This window comes from Microtus oregoni, unplaced genomic scaffold (genome assembly GCF_018167655.1).
Source record: "Microtus oregoni isolate MIOR12 unplaced genomic scaffold, Mior012 000029F_ref0000214, whole genome shotgun sequence".
Lineage (NCBI taxonomy): Eukaryota > Metazoa > Chordata > Mammalia > Rodentia > Cricetidae > Microtus > Microtus oregoni.
The window spans coordinates 9919371-9938944 of record NW_024543088.1 but is presented as its reverse complement, the minus strand read 5'-3'; the positions used below and the strand labels follow the sequence as shown (position 1 = coordinate 9938944).

The following is a 19574-nucleotide window of genomic DNA, read 5'->3' as shown; positions in this document are numbered from 1 at the left end:
TGCATGCAGGGTCCACAGAGTCCAGAAGAGGGCACTGCGCCATCTGGAACTGGGGTTACAGATGCAGGTGAGCCTTCATGTGGGTGCTAGGACTGAACCCAGGTCCTGTGCAACATCAGCCAGTGCTCTCAACCACCGAGCCATCTCTCCAGCCCAAGATTCTATTTGTTCCTCCCATCACCACTGGTCTTGAGGACTGGGACAGTAAATGTTGCAGAACTAAATTTGATGACTACAGCTTCTTTCCTTTTATTTGTAAAAACTGTTTAAACCTACAACTTTAATGGCTTATGATGTAAGCACTCCCACAGTTAATAAGCTAACCCTGCAAACAGATTGAAAAAAAAGTTGGGCTGTGTACCTTTCAAGTTGATTGTCCCTCTTTCCATGGGTTATTCAATACCTTCCATCTTTCTTTTCTTTACTGTGTGTGCAGCTGTGTATACATTTGTTTGTGCCTGTGGAGGCCACAAGATAGCTGTCGCTCTGGTTTGTTTCCTTCCTTCCTTCCTCTCCTCCTCCTCCTCCTCCTCCTCCTCCTCCTCCTCCTCCTCCTCCTTTTTGAGATTGATCTCTGTAGGGGAGTGCGTTACAGCTGTGGAGTAGCAAAGCTATCCTGACTTATGGGGAGGCCAGGCTATACTTAGAGCCGTGATTGGACAGCTCTGGAGGGGTAGAGCTGCAACAGGACAGCTCAGCCCTTGAGGAAAGGTGTCCTGACTTACCCGGTACCCGAAGCTAGGGGGCAGTGGGGGATGGGCTCCCGGCAGGATATAGCAATCCTGCTCCTCTCTTGGAGAGCGACTCCACCTGAGCTCTGCTTTGTTGCCCTGAGGGAACTTGCTATCAGAGCTGTTAGCTTCTTCCACCGGAGATGTTACTTCTGCTAACACTCTAATAAAGGGGAAGCCCCTCCAGCTCAGGCGAAAAGTTCTTCTCTGCTCAGCCTTGCTTAGCCCTTCTTAGGAAGCCTGTCAGCGAATGAAAATCTTCACCCAAGACTCTTTTGAGAGAAAGTTTTTTTGGAGGGAGTAGTCCAGGAGAGTGGCTGCCTCTGTCAGGGAAGTAAACGGCAGTCTGCTACTGAACAGGCAGAGAGGCTTATACAGGGCTTCTTAGGGGTGGAGTTTTTCCAGGGAGAAGAGGGATTGGTTAGTTTTCCTTGCTCAGGGATTGGTTAGTTTAGTTGGTCGGGGCAGAAATGGCTCTGATCACAGGGTCAAACAGTGTTTCTTTCGCTGGTTCTTTTTAACGTTTTGGCTCTAATCTTCAGACCAGGACGTGTTTCTTTCACTGACTCTGATTCTAGGGACAAAGTGTGTTTCTTTGGCACTGGTTTCAGAGTCAGGGCATGGTTTTTATTAGTCCTGAGTCTGGTCTGTTGCTCTCCAAGGAGCCAGGGCTGGCTGGCCAGTGAGTCTCCAACTTCCCAGAGCTGGGATTCCATGTCACACTGCCAAGCTGGCTTTCTTGATAAGTTCTGAGGGACTGAACTCACGGCTTCCTGTTTGCAAGGCAAAAAATTTTACTGACTGAGCTGTCTCCCCAGCCCCTTTAACAGTTTTTTTAAAAAAAAACAAAAAACTTCTTTATTGATTCTTTGGGAGTTTCACATCATGCACCCCAATTCTGCTCACCTCCTTGTTCCCCTATATCCTCCCCTCACCCCTGTAGAGCACCCCCACAAAAGAAAACAAAACAAAGCAAGCAAACAAAACAAAACCAACAATAAAAACCCAAAAACAAAACCTCTTCACTTTTCCTTCTCTCCCACCTCTCCAACACCTCTTCATTCTTCCTGCTCCTTTTTCATATTTCAAAATGACACCGTGGTCATTCTACATCAACAGCAGATGCAGACGGACTGGACACTAAGAAGCATCATCATCACCACTGTGTGCATGCTCACATCCAAAACAAGAAATGCACAATGAACTGCTAGTATGAAGAGCCTATGAAAACTACGTCAGCAGGGATGGGGTGTGCTCAGTGGCAGGGCACTTGCCTACAGGGCACAAGGCCCTGTGTTTGATCCCAACACTGCTGATGGGCAGAAATGCATCTCCACAACCCCACCTGTCCTCACCTGGACAGTTTACAGCGACTACCCATTGTAGAGACTAGACAGGATGATCTTTTTTTTTTAAAAAAAAAAAATCACAACTCTCATCTTTATTTCTTAAAATTTATTTCTATTTTATGTGAATTGGTGTTTAGCACGAGAGGGTAATGGGGAGAAAGACAAATAGGTTTTCCCACTTATGACTCTAGATTTACATGTGAAAAGGATGAACTGAGGGCTGGAGAGATGGCTCAGAGGTTGAGAGCACTGACTGCTCTTCCGGAGGTTCTGAGTTCAATTCCCAGCAATCACATGGTGGCTCACAGTCATCTGTAATGAGATCTGGAGCCCTCTTCCAGCATGGAGGTGTACATGCAGAAGGAACACTACATAATAAACAGATCTCTAGAAGGAAAAAAAAGATGAACTATTTGATGAGGCAGGAGGAGGCAAGACAAGGTGTGAAGGACTGAATAGGAGCAAAGTACACTGAGGTACTGTATCAAATGTCATGATCAAATCTACCACCTTAAAAACATATGTTAATAAATAATACAAATCTTACAAGGAGCAGGGTGATGGTAGCACACTCTTTTAATCTTAGCACTGAGACAGAAGCAGGTGGATCTCTGAGTTTGAAGCCAGCCTGGTCTACAGAGAGAGTTCTAGGATAGCCAGGGCTACACAGAGAAATCCTGTCTCAAAAAATAGGGATTGAAAAGATGGCTCAAGGATTAAGATGACCTGAGCTCTATTTCCAGCATTCTATGTTCACAAGCCCATGGTCACAGCCATCTGTAACTTAGTGCAGGGGATCCAGCGCCCTCTTCTGGCCTCCTCAGATACTGTACACACATGGTACACAAACATACATACAGGCAAACATTCATACATATAAAACAAAAATCTTAAAAAAATTTACTAAGTTAACTCTTTAAGAAAGCTGTCATCTAACATCCACAGTACAGCCTATTTAAAGAAATAATAGGCAGGATTGGTCTTTATAGAATCCAGAACTCAAAGGAGAAAAATGCTTTGGTTCAGCAGTATAGGAAAGGTGGGCTGTCTCACATCTCCTGAATCAGTTGTCATGGGAGAGGAACATGTTTCCAGGATGACCACCCAACACCCAAATCATAATGTACAACCACTCATGAACTTTATTCTCCATCTTTTCATCCATCTCTCTACGACATTATTGTAGCTCAATGGCTTGTTACCTGTGATCAAAGCCCAAAAATATCAATGTCTTGCAGAGACCCAGTCACGACTTTATTACAAGACACTGAGGCAATTGCTTTAGCTTATTATCAGCTATTATCTATAACAGCTATTACTGTTTACCTTTTACTTTATAGATTATCAATTTTATTATTTATACCTTGTAAATTAATAGCCATTTAATTTATAAATTAATTACCATAGGCATAGGTTTGAGAGAAAATAAGAGTTAGGTAATAGTCACATTTTCAGGCATCCAATAGAGGACCCAGGAAGTCTAGATGAGCTTGAAAACAAGTGGAGGTTGCATTGGGTTCAGTGTTCTAAAGAAATGCTTGTGTATCAGCCTGAGCTATGCAAGAGTGGGAGAGAAGGGACAGGAGGGGGGAAAGGAGGGAGACGGAGAAATTCCCCTCCTTTCAGGTTCTGGATTATCTGAATTCAGTAGACCACACTAGAGTCTTGCAATCTACTTTAGAAACTAACCCAGGGCTAACAAGATGGCTCCTCAGATCAAGATGGTTGTCACCAAGACGACCTGAAGTACAATCCCAGGGACCCAAATGGTAGGAGAGGACCAACGCCTACAAGCTGACCTCTGACCTTCACATAGATGCTGTGGTCCACACATAATAAATAGTCATACATTTAAAAGGTACTTTTATTGAGACCTTCATACAGTATATTTTGATCAACTTCAACACCCCCAAACTCCTCCCCAGAACTATTGCCTCCACCCTTACCTCCCTGCCCAACCAATTTCAGGCTTTTTTTGTTTGCTTTTAAAACCTTGGAGTTCAATTTGTGCTGCTCAGCTACTCTTGGGAGTAGGGCCTGACCTGCCGTGTGGTGGTCCTAGCAGGGATCACATGTTTAAAGAAACGCAATCCTTTTCCCAGCAGCTACCAAGTGGCACTAGCTCCTGAGCTAGTGGTGAGATCGTGCCCACACCCTGCCTACCTCCAACCAGGATCTTGTCTGACTTGAGCTTGCACAATCCCGTGCATGTTTCAGGGTTCATGTGCCAACTGAGCTGTTGGGTCTAGAAACAGTTTCCGTGAAGTTGCCAGAGGTAGTCAGCATGACCCCCAGTGAAAATAAAGTGTGGGGGGACCACAGATACCCACCTACTACACAGGAACTGATTAGAAGGCAGCAAGCATATTTATAGTTTTGAAGGCATCAGTGAACATGGTGTCCAAAGGAAATGCGGTTTGCCAAAGCCCAATTTCATGGGTTAAAATCCCAACTCTTGTTGCACCCGTATTTTGTATGCTTCTCCTTTATCCCTAGTGTTATGAATTTTAATCAAATACTGATACTGTGATCAAAGCTTGGAGTCCTCCCTACCCCAACCTCAATCCCGAGGGGGAGGGGCTGTGAGTTAATAATGAGCTTCCATGGAAACCCCTCGGGAGCTACGATGCTCGCAGCCTCTTCTACCTGGCTGTGCATATGTCTGTAAGGATACCCTTGTCAACAAATGGCAGTGTAGTGAGCTATGCTCACAAACCACTGAACTGATTCAATGAGGGGGCATAGGAAACCACCCGTAACCAGTCTGTCACTAGCACAACTCACAACAGAGAACTCAGGACCAATGCCTGAGTCCTGCCTTGGGGGTAGTGCTCTAGGGCAGAACCCTACCTGGCTCTAACTCCAGTAGACAGTCAAAACTGTGCAGCAACAGGAGAGCCAGTGTCTGCTGGAGAATCACTCACTGCTGCAAGTACTGAGTGGTATACAGAGCCCTTTCCAGCAGACCTGGAAGCTTCCTGTGCAGGACCTGGAATGTGAAGCAGCAGACTGGTAGCAACGAGAACATTAAACTGTTCTCCAACATCATCAGAGGGCATCTAAGAGGAAAACTGCAGAGGGATGTGCAAATCTCAAGGAACCCAAATGATTTCCCAACTACAAACAAGCACCGTGGGCTCTAGATTAGGAAGCACCAGTAGATTTTGCTTCTCAGCTTTAGGCTGTTCATTAGTAGCTTTCTTAGGACACTGAAGGCTATTTTAATATAAATGAGTCTCACACTACAGCGGGGAGACAGGAGGTGGGGGTGGTGCCCACCCTGCATTGAGAAGGCAGGTGGATCTTTGAGTTCAAGGCCAGCCTGGTCTACAGAGTGAGTTCCAGGACAGCCAGAGCTACACAGAGAAACCTTGTCTTGGAAAACAAAACAACACTAAATAAAAACCAAGAAATCCTTAGTCAGGTGTGATGGTGCATGCCTTTAATCCCAGCACCTGGGAGGCAGAGACTGGAGGATCCCTGTGAGCTTGAGGCTAGTCTGGTCTACACAGTGAGTTCCAAGTTAGCCTGAGCTAGATGATAACAGAGACCCTGTCTCAAAACAAAAACAACCCAAAAACAAAACCCCCTAAAGATAGTTATCTAAAATCAAGTTTACAAAAGAGGAGAAAGCAGGCTGAGCTGTGAACTGTGGAATTTCTAATGTTTAGTAGAAACATATTCAGAACCCAGGAACCTGGGCTTTGCTGTAACCTCATAGCTCAGAAACCACCTCTTGGCTTTACTCACGACCCAAAACTAAAGACCCACACACACACTTCCAAGTGACCAAGCGGTCTCGTCAGTACTTTAATGTTGTGTATGCCAGACTGTAGCGGAGGCAGCTACAGGTGCACTTCTGTGTTCCTGCGCGGCACCTGCATCACAGCAAGCCCAGCTTGTGTTCCACCATCAGGTGTGGCTCGCCCATCAGCTCACTCTGTGACGGATCTGGAGGGAAACAGAAACAGGCACAGGAATGACTCTTCAGACACAGACAGTAAGTTCAGGGGTCATCGTATGAGAACCTGACTCAAGAAAAGGAACAGGGGGTTAGAGACATGGTTCAGCAGCTAAAAGCGTTAGCTGCCCTTCGAGAGGACCCAGGTTCGAATCCCAGCACCCACATGATGGCTCAGAACTGTCTGTAAATCCAGCAGCAGGAGACCTGGCACCCTCCTCACACAGACATACATGCAGGCAAAACATCAATGCACATGAAAGCTTTTTGTTGAGACAGGGTTTCTATGTGTAGCCCTAGCTGTCCTGGAACTCACTCTGTAGACCAGGCTGGCCTTGAACTCAGAGATTCTCCTGCCGCTGCCTCTATAGCACTGAGATTAAAGGTGTGTACCACCACCACTGCCCAGCTATAAGTAAATCTTAAAAAAAAAAAAAAAAAAAAGAATGAAAGAAAGAAAAAGTTTTTTTCCAAAGTTCTGATATTTCCGATGGCTTCTCACCTGACTAAGCATTCACATTGCAAAAACATTTTTAAAAGATTTATTTTTACTTTATGTGCATTGCTATTATGCCTGCACGTATGTCTGTGTGAGGATGTCAGATGCCCTATAACTGCCATGTGGGTGCTGAGAATTGAACTCCAGTCCTCTGGAAGAACAAGCAGTCAGTGCTCTTAACCACTGAGCCTTTTTCTAGCCTCTGCAAAAACATTCTATCTTTTCTGTTTCCTGCCCCATCACAGACAACAGAAATCAGAATTCCAAAGCAAGAACATCTGAAACCCCACCACCTCGTGTTAAGAGACTAGAAAGCTGAAGTGGACTGCGGTAAGACACCAAAAGCCTTCGATGGGTCCTCTCAACAGGGGCTCCCTGGAAAGTCTCTGCCCTCTCAACACTGACCGAGCCCAATGCAACAAACCAGAAGTGTGCACAAGAAACTAATGGATGCGGGAGCCAAGGGGGCTTGCCGAAGCATGGAGAATCTGCTCGCGTGGTGCTTTAGGTTTTGAACACACAGTTAACTCTCCTTCAGCTCCGCCTTTTAATGCTCTGATTCTCAGAATGTGCCATTACTCTCGCCAAAACACAAGTACCCAGCAGCAAGGCACTAGTCCACAAGTTAGGAGGCGTGCCCTGAGCAACCAGGAGACAGGAGAAGCCTTTCCTGGAACCAAAGCTCATTTGCCGTAGGGAGATGAGGACACTTCGAAAAGCCCCGTTTTATTTCCTGGTGCTCTCATAAAACGTGCAGAACTGAGTTAGCCAACACTCCCTGAGGAGACCAAGCTGTGGTCCCGGCAGTGCGCAGAGGAGCAGCGAGTGTGCAGGTCACTCATGGATGAACAAGAAAAACACCAGGGAAGGGACACACACACACACACACACACACAGATGGAGTGCCCAAGAGCAGGACGACATCAGGAGTAGAGCAGACGCTAAGGAGACTAAAATGCACAATCTCAGGACAAGCTGCCTGGAGTGATTACCATGAGACTAAAATGCACAATCTCAGGACAAGCTGCCTGGAGTGATTACCATGAAATCCCATCTTAGGGCTGCGAATAAACACAAATGACTCCAACCAGCCTTGATTCCCCCGGGGACACTGACTCTGTTGGTTGTGATCCCCTTGTATAGTACAGGGGTCCATGGTGTTGAGCATCACTCACCATTAAGAATATCCTCAAAACCAATGGTCTCATCATTGCCCCGCAGAATATCCAGCGACAGGTTTGAGCTTGGAAGGAATGGAAGACGCTGAACCTGGGGGAGAAGAGAAAAGGCTGGCGTTAGAAAAATCGAGGGGAAAGGCAGACTGTGTGCCATAATCTCATGCTCTTCCACGCTTTATTTGAAAAAAATTTACAAAATTAAGTAAAACTGCAGTTTAGCCAGCGGGAAAAAAAGAATTCAATTTATGTGCAGACCAAGTTTTAAAGTGTGTTGGCATTGGAACAGTAACTTTTACTAACTTAACTAACCCTTTACGTCTGCCTGTGTTTATGATCACTAACTAACCCACCATGTCTGCCTGTGTTTATGACCACTAACTAATCCTTCATGTCTGCCTGTGTTTATGATCACTAACTAACCAACCATGTCTGCCTGTGTTTACGACCACTAACTAACCCACCATGTCTGCCTGTGTTTATGACCACTAACTAATCCTTCATGTCTACCCGTGTTTATGACCACTAACTAACCCTTCATGTCTGCCTGTGTTTTAGGGCATTGCTTCTGTTGGGAGCGGGGTCACACACTGTGTAACTGTTGTGGGATATTTGCACACCTTATGAAGATGTACTACTGTGATTGGTGTAATAAAGAGCTGAAGGGACAATAGCTCGGTAGGAGGCACAGGCAGGACTTTCAGACAGAGAGAGCTCTGAGAAGAAGAAAGGAGTCGCCAGCTGGACAAAGAGGAAGCAGGACATGCGGGAGGAGAGGTAAAAGCCATAAGTCACAGGGCAGTAGGTAGATGAACAGAAATGGGTTAATTTGTTATAAGAGCTAGTTAGAAATAAGCTAAGCTAAGGTCAAGCTTCCATAATTAATAAGAAGCCTCCATGTTGTTATCTGGGAGCTGGCTAGCAGGACAGAGAAAGACTCATCCCACGTGATGAAAAGCAAAGCAAACTCCCAGAGCGGAACACAACACCTCACTTGAGCACAGGGAGACCAGGTTTCTGAGGAGTCCCAGGTGAGCGAGCATCGCTCCACTGAGCAAAGGCCACCTCACTTCTATGCTGTTCTGCACTGCTTAGAATAAAGGGAAAACACAACCTTTTCAAATGCACTGGTAACCGACAATGCAGACCAAGCTCACTTATAAGGCTTTTAAATCAGTGTCCTTCAGCCAATGTAACCTCTTCTGCCAAGCCCTAAAGGCAGGTAAACTGGCAACCAAGTGAGGTATCAGCAAAGCACAGGCTGTGCAGGCAGAAACATCTGGATTCACATTCTGACTGTCACTGACACAACCACACAGTTTTGTGTAAGTCACCATCCGAGGGAGCAGACACAGACAGGGTGTGCTACACAGCCTGCACACGCAACTGCTACTACAGCCGGCGCTCAACACACTCAACCACACACAGCCTGCACACAGCAACCGCTGCCACAGTCAGCGCTCAACACACTCAACCACACACAGCCTGCACACGCAACTGCTACTACAGCCGGCGCTCAACACACTCAACCACACACAGCCTGCACACAGCAACCGCTGCCACAGCCGGTGCTCAACACACTCAACCACACACAGCCTGCACACGGCAACCGCTACTACAGCCGGTGCTCAACACAACCACACACAGCCTGCACACAGCAACCGCTACTACAGCCGGTGCTCAACACACTCAACCATGCACAGCCTGCACACAGCAACCGCTGCCACAGTCAGTGCCCAACACACTCAAATGTGACCAAACTCAGTTTTCAGTCCTGCTGCAGATCACTTAACACTTTACCAAGAGGATGAGGTGGCCAGCAACCGATGATGCTAGGACTGAAACCCCATCACCATCTGCAGAGACAGTTACGGGGAGACCCACCCTTGCCATTCAGAGTGAAGATACTATTCTCAATTGCCAATAGACTAAGGTCTTATTTGATCTTTACAATGTGAAAAACTTTCTCCAGTTGTCACTCAAAATCAAAAAAGAGGAAGCATGGAAAGGAAAGAAGGAAGAAGAAGAAACAGAAATAGAAACAGGAACCTATAAGTGGAGAATAGAGCAAAGGGTCTGGGAGACGGTTAAGTCAGGGACAACCGCGAAACAGCATCCAAAGCGGGGCTTGCAAAATACAAGCAAGGGACCAGGAAAACAAGGACCGGACCCTGAGCAAAGCTTTTTGACAAAACAGTAGTAAAAACTCAGGCCATCTATTTTACTAGCAATCTGTAACTTACATCAAGGCAGACAGAAAACAGGATGCTAACAGCTCTGTGGTAAACATTGTTCCGTGGAATCTTCAGGACAGCCCTGTGCTGTTCGCACTGTCTTTCCGTCTTACACCAACAAGGAACTGAGAGATGGCTCAGCAGTGAAGAGCATGGGCTGCTCTCCCGGGAAACCAGGTTCCCAGCACCGATATGGACGCTAAGAAGAGCTTGTAACTCAGTTCCCAGGGGATCTGGCCTCTGCAAACACTACACACATGGTGCATAGACATACATGCAAACACACATGTAAAATAAGACTAAATAAACCTGAAACAGCAACAAATGTGCTTCAGACTGTTACTCTTGAGTGTTTAGATCAGATGGTATAGCCTATACTCAGACTTGAGCCATTTCATTTAAAGCCACTTTAGAGCCTTATTCTGGTAAAGCAGTACTTAAAGTAGCTTCCAGAACCACCAGCCTATAAAGCCAAGACTCAAGGTTAGCTGGCAAGAGAGAGGAATCCACAGTACAGGAAACAAATGCAGGAAGGCCCAAAGCAGGAAGCAAGAAGCCAATCCATCAGGCAGCTGGGTTTCATCCAGAAGGCAAAGTGAGGAGCGTATCCAGTGAGATCTGCATTACAGGCCCTCGGGATGGAGAGCAGGGGCCGAGAGGAGCAGGGCGAGAATCGCTGCAGTAGAATACACAGGCCGAGTAAGGACCAGATGTCTGGGGGTGGGAGCGACAAGGCTCTGAGTGAGGCGACCATGGCTTATGCTCCAGTCTGCCTTAGGCAGAAGCCTATTCGCCCGTAAGTCATGAGCACTAAGGAGTTATTCTTCATGGGACCATGGGAATTCGAGGTGCTGGGTGGGCCTTCCACCAAGGACCAGGAGAACTTCTAAAAGTCAACAGGAAATGAGAAACGAAGAGGATAGGCAGAAAACAGTCAGGACCAGGAGAGCGGCACTAACAAAACCAGCACTTCAGCTAACAGACCAAAGGAACCACACACAGTGGGAAAAGGGTTTCGGAGAGGAAAGGGACATAGGCTTGAAGTCTGTGAGCATCATGGGAAAAAGGAAGGAGCTTTGTGTGTCTAATACTACAGTGTTCAAGTGAAACGGGCTGAGAAAATGTCTGCACTGTTCGGGAGCCACAGGCACAGAGGAAGAGGAAGCAAAGGTGTCCAGGACAGACAGGGAGTTGTTCCCGGAAGTAGTATGATGCGATGGAACCTAGAACACAGGCAGGGGACAGCTCGCACAGGCGGAAGGATGTGTGCACACAGCCACTCCTGAAGCAACAGGTTCACCCAGCTGTATATGGACAGAAACCTACAGAGGGCAGAGAAACAAAGGCCGACAGCTGTTTCCAGACACTGCATCTACAAATATGAAGACGCTCTCCTTTTAACAGCTCTGTCTCGGGCTGGAGAGATGGCTTAGCGGTTAAGAGCATTGCCTGCTCTTCCAAAAGTCCTGAGTTCAATTCCCAGCAACCACATGGTGGCTCACAACCATCTGTAATGAGGTCTGGTACCCTCTTCTGGCCTGCAGGCATACATGCAGACAGAATATTGTATACATAATAAATAAATAAATATTTTTTTTTAAAAAAAAAAAAACAGCTCTGTTTCTGTGAAGTAGGAAGCTACGTATAGAGAGCCTTCATGAAGACACCCACCTGCTGCACCGCCTTGAATTCCATCTGTAACTTCAGGGGAGCAAACAGTCCCTGGATGTTCCTCAGGGTGGAAAAGTTCATCTTGTCTTGGTTGAGCTGGAACTGGAGCAGAGAGAGCAACTCTGACCCGAGTGCTTGTTACGATGGCGCCAGAGCCGCTCTGAATACACCACGCTGACGACACTGAGGCTGAGCCCCTCCCACAACTGATATAAAGTGTACTCGCTAATTTGCCCTTGATAAATTTGGTAACGTTTATGTCTGTACAGCTGTGTGTGTGGTATACCTATGTGTTTGCGTAGATGTCAGTCTGCAAACGAGGGCAGAGGTCAACACCAGGCCTCTTTTCAATAGTTCCCCACCTTATTTTGTGAGACATGATTTCTTACTGAGCAGAGCTCACAGATTCAGCTGGGCTGGCCAGTGAGCTCTAGGAATCTGCCTGTCTCCACTCCCAGCAACGCCCTCCTCTGGTACCCAGAATGGAATCCCAAAGGTCTTCTAATGTGAACTCAAACCCACACCTCCTTCTATTTTTCTAGCAGAGGATAAAAAGAAAGTCATAGGTAAGATACTCACATTTTTTTCTGATAATTCAAGAGGATGGCTGGGCAGAAGTTCATTTTTCAAACAAGAAAACCTAAAGGGAGAAAAACAAAATATTTAACATAATTCACATCATTCTCCACCGCAGGGTAAGCTGCACGTGTAACTGGAGTTCCAGGCCAGGGGGTGGGCCCAGTGGGCAAGCAGTAGCAAGCAAGAGGGCTGGGGCACAATCCCCCCAACACCCTCAAAACTGTGACTACACAACAGGAGTGTGCATGGGAGCTCTCTGGAGGTGAGAACCTTGTTCTCAATGTGATGGTGCCGACCAGCACAAGAACAGAAGTCTTTGTTAAAACACAGAGAACTATGAATGAGAAGACAGCCAGATTAAAAACGTGTCTGCTACAGACAACGGTAATCAAGATTTCAGTTACTAGCGGGGGCTTTCCAGAGATGGATACTCACTCATGTCCTCTGTCTGTAACAAAGAATTGATAGGAATGCCACTGAAAGGCTATGGCGAGCTATCTTGACATATTTTTACCAATTACCTGTTTCCATTGAGTTTCATTTTTATTTTGATGTCTTTCCTAGATTCTCATGTAAATCTACTAATAAAAAAATTTAAATTGTTTTAAAAGCGTTTACTAAGCGTGTGTTTATTCTCCCTGCCACTTTGATGGGACCGTCTCCTAGGACAAAACAGCTAAGGCTCGTCAATACGAAGTGTGTCTTTTCTAAAGCTACGTCAAACCACATGCTTAAGGTACCCACAGCTGGATCCAGACCAGCGGTCACGGCCAAGCTAAGGACTGTCTAAGGCAATGTCTGGGGGCTGAAAGAAACCCTAGGCACTGGGTACTGTCTATGGACAGACGTCTTCGGAGAGGCAGACCACAAAATCAGCTGTTTGAATGCAGTCTTACTGGCTAATTGGGAAGAAAAGAAGTAACATTTGGTGTGGAAGGAAAAACTCACCAGGACTAGTTTGGCAACTAGCCTATTAATTTTCTTTAAAGATTTATTTAATCTGTGAGTGTCTGTCTGCATAAATGTATGATGTTCCCCCTGTGCCTGCCTGGTTCTCAGAGCCAGAGGAGTGTACCTGACGCCCATAAATGGAGTTACAGGCTATTAGGAGTAAGAACAAGTGCTCTTCCTGCTGAGCTGTCTCTCCAGCCCTCTGCCTAGTAATTTTATAACAAATCAAATTACACCTCCAACTCAAGACGCAATAGTCTACAAATCCCAAAGGGATTATGGACGTGCCCAGACCCAGCACCAGAACAGTATTTCATTGCAGAAAAAGTCAACATTCAAATTAAGATGTAAATTCCTTACAATTTATGGATGGGTATTTATGGGAAGCCCTATTGGTCTTGTGTGACTGAGCAGAAAAGGGATGTGCCAAGGACAGACTACTAGAAACATGTGTCTAAACACAAAAAAAATTACAGATGCAGGCACGACAGGGAGCTGGAAGAGAGAAACAGCAGCAGCCAACTCTCACTGCCTGGTAACAGCAGGTACCAGTTAGGTGTTTCCAGGGACAACTCCCACAGCAAGAGATGTGCTGTTAGTCCTGTCATGTCTGAGAACACAGTCAGTTTAACAACCTGTCAAGAGACACGCATCCAGGGGACAGGAGAGCTGGAACCCACGCCAGGCACCTGCAGCATATCACCCTTTCTCTCCTCCCTTTTATTTTTTGTTGAAAATAGACTTATTTCATACAATATATTCTGATCAATTCTGATCACCATTTCTCTTTCTCTAGATCCTCCCAGGCCCCCCTCACCTCCCCAACCACGCAAATCCACACCTTTTTTTCCTCATTAGAAAATAAACAGGTAAATAATAATAATAAAAATAAACAACCAGAATAGAACAAAAAACAAAGAGCCAAAGAAAAAGCATAAGGCACACACACAGTCACCGAGACACAAACATTTGTAAACACAGAAATCCCATAAAAACCAGAACCATAAGATATGAGCAAAAAGGCCTGTAAGGTTTGGAAGAAAAAAAAAAAAACCTCCAAAGTTACGAGTTTGTTTTGTTTTGGCTATTGCCCACTAGAGCCTGCCCGTAAGTGTGGTTTGTAGACGTACTCCTACTTCACTGAACAAAACTCCTTTCTCCTTTGCAAGAGGTTATCAATTGGAGGTAGCTTCTGGGTTAGGGATGCGGGGCTTTGTCTACTTCCTGTCTCAGCACTGGGACCCGATCTGGCTCCGACCTTGTGTGGGCTCTGCGCTTGCCAGCACGGTCTGTGTGAGTTCCTATGTGCGCCGGTTCTGCTCTGTAGAGAAGGCCTTGTTTCTCTGGTGTACATCGTACCTTCTTAAGAGAAACTTGGGTGTTAACGTGTGTGCACACAGCACACAGGTAATGCATAGGCAGGCGAAGTTGACATTAAGTGTCTCCTGTGTTGCCCTCCACCTTATATTCTGAGACAGGGTCTCTCACTGAACAACATATTGTTCAGTGAGATTGGCTAGGTTGACTTGGTTTTTATATGGGGGCCAGGGATCCAAACTCAAGCTACACTTGCCCAGTCTGGGGTCAATCATTTTAACTGCTACATTCTAGTGTATCCCATAGAAAAGTTAAGTATTCCAGCAGTTAGTAACATCAGGAGGTCAATGCCTCTCTGAGTTATGAGCAGCTAAGAATCCTACCAAATCAAGGGCCAGGGCAATCTATCTCAGTGGTGGAGCACTTACCTCCCACTGTATGGCATCTTGGGTCCAATCCCCAGGAAACCCCACAGAATCCTACCAATCATCCCACAGGGTACCATGCACTAGGGGGATGCCTTGCTCTTACTCTGATGAGATGCTTATCCCAATGCAAGGACCACACACAGGCCTCTTCCTCGCCACACTCCATCTGAGGAAGTCACTCACTAAAACCCAAACCCAACCTACATTTACAGCCTTTCAAAAAGACCCACACGAAGCACTTCCTCAGCGCAAGGCATAGCCACAACCCCCCCCACGTACCCTTTCCGGAGAAGATCGTGACTCTCGAAGGACCTGCTGGCTGAGAGCTCCGTAACTGGAATGCTGTCCTTCAGCTGCGACCCTAGTCCTCTGGCATTCTGCAACACAAAGTCAGCACAGCAGTTAAAAGACAGACACAGATAAAGGCTGTGTCCTCAAGGAGCCTGGGATCTACACAGATACAGCTGGAAGTAGTGGCAGCCATCACACAGGGTACCGTGAGTAATACCACATTTGGGGAAGGACTCTTGCTCCGACTTCTGAGTATGCCAATAGGGAAAGCATTTTATCAAAAAAATAACATAAAGACATGAGCATACGAACAAACTACAACCAGTTTGAGACGACCAACTAACATATTAATGAAGTGGCAAATTTCAAAGATGGATAGTGTGTGTGTGTGTCTCTCTCTCTCTCTCTCTCTCTCTCTCTCTCACACACACACACACACACACACACACACACAACACCTGAGTTCTGCCCTAAAATTGACAGTCATGGAAGGTTTATGGTAAGACCAATCAGACTCACTTCACTGGAAAGAGACCTCCCTTAGTTTAAAGCAATGTTTAACAAAAGGTAAAGGCCGAGGACAGATCTATGAACAACAATAAAAGACAAGGAGTTAAGGAGCTGGAGAGATGGCTCAGTGGTTAAGAGCACTGCCTGCTCTTCCAAAGGTACTGAGTTCAATTCCCAGCAACCACATGGTGGCTCACAACACATCTGTAATGAGATCTGGTGCCCTCTTCTGGCCTGCAGGCAGACACACAGAATATTGTATACATAATAAATAAATAAATAAGACAAGGAGTTAAGGCATGACACCTAGGAACATAAGTTCATAGGAACTAATGAGAAGGGGGGTTACTATAAGTAAAAATTAACGCAGCTAATTGAGATGTCGTGAAAGCTACAAGCAGCGCCTCTGGAACGGATACACTGTCACCTACAGCTAACATCACTATCTGCTCGGGTACAGAGAGGTGCTAGCCTGTGGGTAACCTGGTGTCTAACACTAGTCTCCAACCAACTATTCTGAGAACACAACTTTTTGATAGATTTCGTTCATGGGGGGTATGTCACTAGCACTCCCTGGGTCTTGCTTGAGCCTCACCAATTTTCCAATTCTGCATAGCAAAGTTTCCCTAAAAAATACAACCTTGGGGGCAGTGGTGGCACATGCCTTTAAGACGAACACTAGGGAGGCAGAGGCGGGCAGATCTCTGTGAGTTTGAGGCCAGTCTGATCTACAAGAGCTAGTTCCAGGACAGGCTCCAAAGCTACGGAGGAACTCTGTCTCAAAAAACAAAAACAGCCGGGCGGTGGTGGCGCACGCCTTTAATCCCAGCACTCGGGAGGCAGAGGCAGGCGGATCTCTGTGAGTTCGAGACCAGCCTGGTCTACAGAGCTAGTTCCAGGACAGGCTCCAAAGCCACAGAGAAACCCTGTCTCGAAAAACCAAAAAAAAAAAAAAAAAACAAAACAAAACAAACAAAAATCAAAACACAACCTCACCACCAAACTGCTAAAGACCTCTTTTATGCTTCATTAACACTAGCGAAACAAAGTCCAGGGTCCTGAATCCGCAAATCAAGAGCCTACACTGTGCCCATCCCTTCTCACAGGAAGCCATGGTGGATCAGGAAGAGAACCTATCACCTACTCTGTGGCTGTCAGGACCAGAACCATGTGATGCTTTCCCAATGCTAACTGACATCACCCCTCTACATTCCTCCTGCGGACTGCTTTACTGAAAAGTGATAATTAAGAGTTCTCTATGCACTCTAGTATTGCGGTCCCCATGTTTCCGATGTCCTGGAAAATATCAGGACTCCGTAAGGACTCCTAGTACAGTGTCGGATAAAAGTCAGTCTACAAAGATCTAAAACCATTCTCTTTACAACAGTCAGCGGTATTTGCTAACAAAAGCTTTCTGGGCGTGGTCAGGTGAGCGGCGAGGGGTGCTTGTATCAGCTCTGTGCCACGGTGACTCAGGAGTCTGCTCAAGGAGAAACAGAAAGTGGGAAAGGAGGAGAGGCCAGAAGGGGGAGAGAGGGAGTTCAAATACTAACCAATACAGACAAACTGCGCCCCAACTCATGACACGGGGAGAGATGTTTGTAAACCCAGGCTGAGTTGTATAAATGCGACCAGCGGTCGTGGGCTGGAGACTCCAGTCACCCCGAGGGAGAGGGAGAGTGGCGGTATAAACACCCACACAAGACTCGGCTTTCAGATGTGCCCTGTGCGTCCGCGCCACTACCGGGAAGGAGCGCGCAGGCCTGGGAGGCCCGGGAGACCGAAGCGCGCGGTCCTACGGGAAGCAGCACCACCCGAGAGCGTGCAGCCCGAGTCATGCCCACGATAGACTCCCTTCGGGAGCGCGCAGCCAGGATCATCCTCGAACCAGACACCCGCCGGGACCGCGCAGCCGTGATCGTGTCCGCGCCACCGACACCCGCCGCGATCACGGCCATTCGCGCTCACTCACCATCTTGGAAATCGCTCGGCACAAACCTCTAAACCCGCTACAGTCAGCCGGCCAAGCTGCTCACTTCCGTTTCCGGGGCCGAGCCCCCCATATCCGCCGGAAGTGCGTCCGTCCGGCCAGGAAGGAAAGAGGGCGTGGGAGGAGTAGGGAGTCTCTCTGTGCCGGGGCTCCCACGCTTGCGGTCCCGGGGGAGCGAGGGTCAAGGGTGCAGGTTGTGTGTGCGCTGGGCCTGGACTCGCGTGGACGGTTTTAGATAGGCGTGTGCAGATGCATAGACTATAGGCTATACAAAGAGGTCTGGGGCGCGATTTGCATGAAGTTCTGCTGATAAAGCAAAACTCGGACAAGAAGCTTTTACATTTTTATAAGTCGAAGATCCAAGGCTTGGTGTGTATGGGACTCCAAGAAAGGAGCAAGCTAACTTGGTCACTGAGCTACAACCGCAGGCGTACTCCAAGGGTTATGGTGTGGGTGTTATTAAACTTGGGGAGGAAGGGGGTCAGGTCTGGCCACCCGACCTCAATAAGCCAGATAAAAGCGGAAGGCAGAAAAAAAAAAAAAAAGAGGCTTAGTCAATGTGACCACACTGGGAAGACACAAAGGGTTGGAATCTCACTGGAACTAAATCCTTATTTCAATAAATGTATATGTGTGTGTGTGTAGCAATTTAAGTCAATGTCATCATAGTTAATATATATTAGGCTCTTATAGCTACATACATACTCTCATATCAACATACTGCATATCCAACATGAGTCATATTCCTACGTCTTTTCATTAAATTTAAGAATTTCTTAAAAATGCTTTGTTTGACTGGATGTGTGTATCATGTATGCGCTGGTTGCCCTCACTCCTTTGTGATGGTTTGCTGTATTTGATAACACAAGTCTGGGAATCTCCTGGACCTGGAGTTTTAGGTAGATGGTTGCAAGCCACCCTGAGGGTGCTGGGAACTGAAACAAGCCCTCTTTGCGAGCAGCAGGTGCTCCTAGTCACAGAGCCATCCCTCCATTTCCTTTGGCTCCCATTTCTAGAGTACAGTACTGCATGGAGGACAAGGGGAGAGTGAGGCAGCTGGTCACTTTGGTTCTGTGTGGGGGAGCATAGAGAGATGAACGCTCCTGTCCCTCTTGTTTTCATCTTGGTATTTTGCCTGGGACCGCCGCCCATGGGATGATACCTCCTCCATTCAGGGCACCTAAGTTTAGTTAAACTGTGGAGTTGGCCTCACAGGTATGCCCAGACTATGTCTCCTAGGTCAGTGGTTCTCAACTTTCCTGACCCCCAACCATAAAATTATTTTGTTGCTTTTTCATAGCTGTATTTTTGCTACTGTTGTGAATTGTAGTGTAGCTATCTGATATGTGACTCTCTCAATGGGGTTGTGATTGGGCTTCCTGGTTAAGAGCACTTGCTCCAGTTACAAAAGACCCAGGTTCATTTCCCGTCACCCCTGTCAGTGGCTCACAGCCACCTGTAACTCCAGCTCCGGGGATTAAATACTCTCTTATGGCCTTGGCAGGCACTGCACTTGGGTACACAGACAGATGCACATGAACAAAAATCAATTTTAAGATGGTTAACCATCACGATACCAGTATTGCTTTGATCCATGAGCTCTTTATTAAGTGTTCACTACACTGCATTTAAAATATCTATTTACATGTCGTCCCTCTAGGAAAATTCTAGCTTCTCATATGCATTAGGAAAACTCTTAAGAGCCTCTGAGTGATGCCATGGACTATATGGCACCCATCGCTGCTTGACAAGATCCCATTTCGACATTGCAGACCACGCTCCCCCTTTAATGATCCTCATTTCTCTTTGGGAGATTTTGAGCAGACTTTGGTAAAGGATAAAAGCGTGTACAACGTAGCCTCTCTAAACAAAATGGAACCAGGAATCC

At 46.7% G+C, this 19574-nt stretch overlaps 1 protein-coding gene across 1 annotated transcript; it reads right to left on the bottom strand.

Annotated features, from left to right (window-relative positions):
- Positions 1 to 5859: 5859 nt before the first annotated feature.
- Positions 5860 to 17805, bottom strand: LOC121465118 (proteasome maturation protein). Its single transcript, XM_041678301.1, has 6 exons — positions 17669 to 17805; positions 15175 to 15272; positions 12200 to 12260; positions 11621 to 11722; positions 7716 to 7809; positions 5860 to 6031 (listed from the first exon to the last, which is right to left on the bottom strand). The coding sequence occupies exons 1-6, from the start codon at positions 17669 to 17671 to the stop codon at positions 5964 to 5966; spliced, it is 426 nt and encodes a 141-aa protein (XP_041534235.1). The 5' UTR covers positions 17672 to 17805; the 3' UTR covers positions 5860 to 5963.
- Between the last annotated feature and the right edge of the window lie 1769 nt (positions 17806 to 19574).